The following is a 7289-nucleotide window of genomic DNA, read 5'->3' as shown; positions in this document are numbered from 1 at the left end:
GTTTTGCAGAGAAGGTCCTTCATGTTTCCCCTTCATAACCATCTGTGTGAGCAAGCCTTTGGATGTTGGTAACAGCTAACAAAAATTCTGTAAGGCTGAACAGCTTCAGCCTTGTGTGAGGGACTGTGCTGGCTTCTGACCTGTTCATGCCATAAAGCAACCCCTGTGCCACTCTCTTTTTATATGGGAAATGCTGTGCCTTTGTATTCCTTCCAGAGATGCGAGGAGGATGAGGCAAAGCGCCTTCTTCAGCTCAGCAAGGAGGCTCTTTCCCAGGGAGCTGGAGAGGATGCTCTGGACCAGCTGGATCACAATGAGGAGGAGCTGATTCTTGCTGAATATGAGAGTGATGATGAAAAGAAAGTGGAATCTGGGTAAGGACGGGGACTGAGGGGATTCCATGCTAAGGAAACATTTTCCATCTAATTTTTGTCTTTCCCTGATTAAAGAAGTTGTGCAGATTTTATTAAAAAGTGTTTCTCACCTTTTCAAACAGTTTAAGGTGGTGGTTGTTCTGGGGCTTTATTTAATTGGTTGTTTGGGGGGGATTTTAGTTTGGTTTGCTTTGGTTTTTTTAAACTTTTGTTAGACCGATCTGAGTGACTTGAAGTGCTTTGTGAGAAAGGGCATCTTAAAATGTGCAGCAGTGTCCTGCCTTCCCAAAGAGTGCCTCTGGATGCTGAGTGAATGACTCGAGATCAAGTTCCCTGCATTAGAAAAGCAGAATGGAACTCAGGACACCAGAGGAAGCTGTCAGTTCTACAGATTAGCACTGGCATCTTTTGATACTCTAAAGGCAGAGATGTTCTCATTTCTGAAGACAGAGCTTTGGCCTGAAAATCCCAGGCACACTTTTCTCCCTCATGCATTTGCTTTATGTAGAAAGCCAGAAGCCATACTTCAGCACAAAAAATCAAACACATTTAAATTACAAATTTACTAATTCTTGTCTAGACATATCCTTCTGCCTTAAAAATTGAAGAGCACTTAAATACTTTTTTTTTATATGTAGATAGTTTATCAAACATTGAACTGCTGGTGCCTTTGAGGAGCTCAATGGCAGCTGAATGCTTTCCTGAAGCCCTTCTTTATGCAATATCTGAAGGGTGGTAAATTGCTTCTAATGGGAAAGCTTTACAAAAATAGTCACCAAAGAATAGTATAGCACTGATTAGCTTATGCCTGAGGCTTAGAGGCCCCTCAATCAAAAGAAAAATAAATTCTTGGACTTGGAAAAAAGGCACAGCCCAGGAGAGATTTTTCCTTTAAAGAGAAAGGCTTGACTTGATTATGCACATTTACACAGTTCTTAAAAAGTTAAATTTTCTTTTACCACGTGAGATGAGTTCTGAGGCTCTTTTTGAGATGACTTAATCATCTCTCTTGAGACCTCACTGCTGTGGTGGAGCATCATTTGATTCTTACTGTCAGTGGTCTGCTGAAAGGAAACTCTTTGAGCTTTCTCTTTTCTTAGGCTGGAAGAAGATGATGATGATGATTTGGAAGAGGAGCATGTGACTAAGGTGAGAGGAGGAAATTAAATAGTGTCACTTCATAGAATAGTGTTGGAGTGAGCAGAATGATGGCTTCCTTGCACTTTCCAACAGTCAGGCAGTACAGAAGGATTTAGGAGCTAGCTTCCAAGACCTGCCAGGTTTGTTGATAAAGACAGCTAGTTCTGCTGTGCTCATCTCCTTCTGGACTACACTGCCTGCTTAAGCAGCTTGCTGTGCTAGCACTGCTTCATTTTTGCTGTGGCTTGCTGTAAAAGTACACAGCAATAAATAGTTTTTTATTACTCTCCTATGGTGAGTCCCTGTTTTATAGAGACCTTGGAAAATTAAATGGCAACAAAAGCAGATGCAGAGGAGAAAACAAAGATAGTGCTTTTGGCCTCAGCAGCTTTAAGGTGACTCTCAAACATGTGCCTTGTGCTTTTGAAGACTTGAGCAAGGTGAAGCTTGCTGAAGTGCTTGGCTGCTTCCTTGTAAGATTGGTCATAGGGTAGGAAATGGCTTCCATATTCTTCTTGTCTTCTCTTTGTTGTTCCTCACTGCAGATCTACTACTGCAGCCGCACTCACTCCCAGCTGTCCCAGTTCGTGCGTGAGGTGCAGAAAAGTCCTTTTGGCAAAGACACACGTCTGGTCTCCTTGGGATCCAGGCAGGTACGTGCTGCTCTTCTCAGGGACCCAGAACACACTGCCACGAGCTGTGTGGATCTGCTGCCACAGAAGTCACCTTGGAGACTTCTGGCAGCATTTTTCAGAAGCTGTTGTGTAGCAGTGAGCCTTCTTTGTCTCATTTTTTCCTCCTAAGTTTCTGTGAGTCTTGAGCATGTTTGTAGCAGTTAGTATGTACAATGTCTAACTGGTAAACTTTCCATTTTTGGAGTCTGGCCTGAGATTGCTTTAAAGAAAAGCTTTCATTTTACAGCAGGGGGTATACGTGGGGGCACTCAGCTGTGAATTGACTTCCTCTTCCTCTGTTTGCACGTGCCAGAACCTGTGTGTGAATGAGGAGGTGCGATGCCTGGGCACTCTCCAGCTCATCAATGACCGCTGCATGGAGATGCAGAAGAACAAACATGGTAAGAATGCTCCTGTCACTGTCATATTTTCTGAAAAATCCCTTTGCCAGGTTTTCTTCTCCTGGGAAGCTGAGAAGCCTCAGAGAAAAATGAAAGCAATAGTTATCTGATTCGCTTCTCCTATGTTTTGCTGCTTGGGAATGTGGTTTGGACATTGTTTACCAACTGGTCATTGTTTCATTGGTTTCATGTGAATTGTTTTAACTTAATGACACAGCCAGCTGTGTCGAGGCTCTGGAGAGAGTCACAGGTTTTTCAGTAGTATCTTGTTAAGCCTTTTGTAAGTATCCTTTATTCTTTAGTATAGTTTAGTATAGCATTCTTTAATATAATATAGTAACATAAAACAATAAATTAGCCTTCTAAGAACATGGAATCAGATTCATCTTTCCTCCCCACGACAAGGGACCCCGAAAATACCACATGCTCCCAGCCTGGGGAAGCAATTCCTGATAAAGGTGTCATGAGAGTGTGGAGACAGTGGGCACTGCCAGTCAGTTGTAGCAAGAGTGGTAGAAGCTTGAAAATGCCAAGTTGGAGGAACAGGAATCTTTGGTGCTTTTCTTGATCTCCAGGCTATGCTGAGATCAGGATAAATTTTCTGTGTCTTAAGCTGGTCAGGACTTCTGCACAGAAAGATATTTGTGTTTGTTAACTCAATGCTAGAATGTTGGAAGATGTCACATGCTAAATCTAACTGGCAAGAGTAGTGTCCACTATGGAGATGGAAATGTTACTGCTGAATAATTTGAAAATAGGTGATAGGTCAGGAATACACAGGACAAAGCTTGCTTTGAAATCTATGAGGTTCTGCAAAATGGTTATTTTAGGCTGTTGTGTCTGTTGCTCATAGCTTACTTTTGATTTCTGCTGTTAGAAAAGAAGAGCAATGAGGAGAATGAGGGGAAGAAGAGACGTGTGAGTCGAGCCGTGTGCCCATTTTATTCCTTTGAGCAAATGCAGTTTCTCCGTGATGAAGTTCTGGTGGAAGTGAAGGATATTGAGCAATTGGTGTCCCTGGGAAGGGAGACCAAAGCCTGCCCATATTATGGGAGTCGATTTGCTATCCCTGCTGCTCAGGTAAGGTGTAACAGTCTTAGTGGCATTAATGCCAGGCACTCTATGAATGAACTGCTGGCCTGCTCCCTCTAGTACTGTGACTTAGATTGGGGGAGTCTGTAAACAGGCTGTGTTTCTGCCAGCTCTAGTTTTGCTCAGAAAGCAAAAGAAAATGAGAATTCCTATCAGAAATTCATAAGGATGCTGTATGTCTCAGCATTTTGAAATACTTGAGCAGTTCAGCAAGTGTGAGGCAATACTGACATACAGGTGTACTCTTAGATCTTACGCCACTCTTCTTCCTTGCTGGGTTCTCTCTGAAGAGTTTCAGTGCTCCAAAGTAGATTTAGAAGGTATCCTGAGCCCATATGCAATTGTAGCATAATCATTTCTCTTCAGCATACATCCCAGTGCCCCTCTCAAGCATGTGCTCCTGGTTTTGTTCTTACTTTTCCCATAAGAAGAGTAAGTCACTTGGCTGAATTCTGAATTAACAGCCCCTCTGATACAGGCTCTTAATGAGTGGTTGTAGAATGCCTTAAGTTTGTAAGGATGAGAGCTGGAATCAGGGCAGTGTGTGCCTCTCCTGTAGCTGGTGGTGCTGCCCTATCAGATGCTTTTGCATGAGCCTACCAGGAACGCTGCTGGGATCAAGCTGAAGGACCAGGTTGTGATCATTGACGAGGCCCACAACCTCATAGACACCATCACCTGCATCCACAGTGCTGAGGTCAGCGGCTCTCAGGTGAGTCACAGCCTGGCCTGCTGATGGAGAGGGAGCTCTGCTTCCAGCAGTGCTCTTTCTTCTCTCCTTTATAACAACAGCTCCTGCTTTCTGTTTGTGTAGCTGTGCTGTGCCCACTCCCAGCTGTCGCAGTACATGGAGCGATACAGGTGAGGTTCTTGGGGGAAAACAGCTCAGCACAGGCAAGGTCTGTGGATGACCTGGCTTGCCCCATGGCTGCAGGGTCTTGCTTGCTTTTCCCAAGTGGAAGGTTACTGCATTAAGAGTTCTGCAGATGAAAAGACACTTGCTTCATTATCTCTGTCTAGAATCTGTCTAAGTCAGACTCCTGGGGCTGGTATTAAGCAGTGAGAAGGGGATAACCTGAGGATTCTGTTTTCCCCTTATACACTCAGTTCCTTTCCCAATATCTCCCTCTAATCACTTCTACTTTGTGATGCAGAGTTTCAAAAGATTCAGTCTTTCATGTCTCTCCCTTAGTCTCCCATTGTGCTGACTGGCATGATGGTAGAAGCAGGAAGCTCTGAGGAGGAGGAGGAGGAAGCTGTATGTGGGTTTTGGCTCTGCACCTCGCCATCCCTGCAGTGGCTGATTGTTGTGTTCAGTGATAATAACTCTGAATGTTTGGAGCATTATTGCAACAGGGTCATGAGGCATCGCTGCCATTGTAATAAACCAACTATAATTAATATGCAAGGAGAAGTGCAATGGTAGGAACAGTGGGGGGAGCATGGGTAAATGCTTTGGGATGACCTTGGCAGGATATCCAGGTGACTGTGCCCTGCCACAAACAGGGAGAGTGAACTTGGAAGAAATCTTAGTTCCTGACTCTCCAAAATGAAGAAGAGTTCATGTACTTGTTTCTGCAGCTCATCTGCCTCAGTTAGTCCCTGAAGAGGTTTTGGGGCCTAAACATGTCTCATGTTTCATAGGAAACGTTTGAAGGCAAAGAACTTGATGTACATTAAGCAGATCCTGTATTTACTGGAGAAGTTTGTGGCTATGCTGGGAGGTAAGCAAACCTTTTGTGTCTCCAGGGATACTGATGAACTCTGAGCTAGTTAGTACTTCCTCAGGACACTGTCCTCCTTCCTCCTCTGCAGAGACTGCAGGGAAGTGTTGCTTATGTATAGGTTCAGATGCCAGTAGTTTTATTTTGCAGGCTGGTTTGTACATGGGGAAGTTGACTGATGTCTACTGGAACCTTTCTCTTTGTTTCACTAGCTTAGGAGCAGCAGATGACATTGTAAGTTGGTAGAGGCAGTTTCCTTTTCTGTGTGGTTTTGAGATCCAGTTGAAGTGAGGATGATGCAAGATGCCAAGTGAGGAATACAGCAGATATGTAACATGTATAACAGTGTAGCACAAGAACTGCATGAAATAAATCTTCAGGTCATCTGGTAGCAAGGCCTGTATGTGTGTCAGCATGCATCTGCAGAATTAATCTTTCTTGAGTGCTGCCTTTCCTTTGTGGGAAAATATTTTGCTTTGATTTTAGGTCCACAGGAATGTGCAGGGCTCGCTCCTTTTCTCCAATGATCTGTTTCCTAGATCTTAGGAATGTAGGTGGTGTTCCTTAGGATGGAGCAGCACACTTATTCTGCAGTGTAGGGCTACTCTACAGGGCAAATTAAAACTGAGTGGGAGCTGGTGTTTTGTCTGCATAGACACATTTTGCAGATGTGTAGTTACTTCTTGGGTTTTTCATGCTCTGTACCCATCAAGCTCAGTCTTTAATTTCCTGCTTAATTTTGAGATAGATTCAAGCCTTCTTTGAATTGGTTTCATGCTTTACAGGTAATGTGAACCAGAATCCTGGATGTCAGGCAGTTTCCCAAACAGGTAAGACTGGAGTGAACTCCTGGGGTTTGGAGCTATCAGTCAGGGACATGGGTGCAGCCAGTAAGGGGTGCAGGCCCAGCAGCAGCCAATAATTTATTTTCCCCTTCTCTCTATTTTCTTTCAGGGACAGTACTAAAATCCATCAATGACTTCCTATTTCAGAGCCAGATTGACAATATCAACCTCTTCAAGGTAATGCAAATGTTGTCTGTTGGGGCACAGGTGGTGGTGACTTGTTTGAGATTATTGTGTGAGGGCTGGAAGTAGAGCCAAAGCCCATGCCTTCCAGCTGTCTGTAAGGCAAAGCTACACTGTAAGGGCTGTCAAGCAGAAATTTTGCTACTCTAGTAACCTAACCACCCCCTTGAATCTCCAAACACAGCACCTCAACAGTGTGTGTTTCCACTCTGGAATGCATTGTAATAAACATTTCTCACATTGTAATAAACTCTGGTCTGGCTGGTGGTGCCCACAAAGAGCTGTGCCCCTCTCCCCAAAAGCACAGCAAGTGACAGCCTTGCTGGGCAGGGATCAAGGGCAGCAGGATGGAGAAGGGGTGCTGAATGCCAGTTCATTTTCCTGTCCTCCTCCAACAGGTTCAGCGGTACTGTGAGAAGAGCACTTGCCCTGGTGTTTCCTGCTCAGCAGTGCTCCAGTGCTGTTTCACACCTGCACTTTGAGATGGAAGATGCAGCAGCTGGGTGGGATTTTGTCTTCTCCACCCTGTTCTGCTGGTTCCTTTAAACTGGTTCCTTTAAAAAGTACTGTATGGGCAGATTAACTCTTGCTTATCCAGAAAAGAAAAATACAATGTTGTTTACCACGGTATTCCAGTGGGTGCCAGTTCTGTGCTGCTTGGCCTCAAATTTGCCAGCCAGGTAGGCTGCATTGCACTGGAAGAACAGACATCAGAAACTTGTTCTGCTTTTGATTCAGTGGGTGTAGGAAGGTAATGGGAGCTGATACATTCTGATTAGGCTGGCTTGTGAACACCTGCTGAGGAATTTAATTTGTGACAGACCAGCAAACCTGCCTTTATCTTCTCTGATTCCTG

General features: G+C 44.3%; 1 protein-coding gene across 1 annotated transcript in view; it reads left to right on the top strand.

Moving 5' to 3' along the window:
* The window catches only part of DDX11 (DEAD/H-box helicase 11), a 19104-nt gene that overhangs the window by 2022 nt on the left and 9793 nt on the right, over positions 1-7289 (top strand). The window contains 11 exon segments of the mRNA XM_031057025.1: positions 217-374; positions 1475-1523; positions 2060-2167; positions 2502-2589; positions 3467-3669; positions 4241-4393; positions 4496-4542; positions 5326-5405; positions 6191-6235; positions 6360-6427; positions 6832-6879. Coding sequence (XP_030912885.1) covers positions 217-374; positions 1475-1523; positions 2060-2167; positions 2502-2589; positions 3467-3669; positions 4241-4393; positions 4496-4542; positions 5326-5405; positions 6191-6235; positions 6360-6427; positions 6832-6879 — 1047 coding nt within the window.

The sequence above is a fragment of the Geospiza fortis genome, unplaced genomic scaffold (genome assembly GCF_000277835.1).
Source record: "Geospiza fortis unplaced genomic scaffold, GeoFor_1.0 scaffold10, whole genome shotgun sequence".
In the NCBI taxonomy this organism is placed as follows: domain Eukaryota; kingdom Metazoa; phylum Chordata; class Aves; order Passeriformes; family Thraupidae; genus Geospiza; species Geospiza fortis.
Note: the sequence above shows the minus strand (reverse complement) of the source record. Positions and strands in the feature narration are given on the sequence as shown.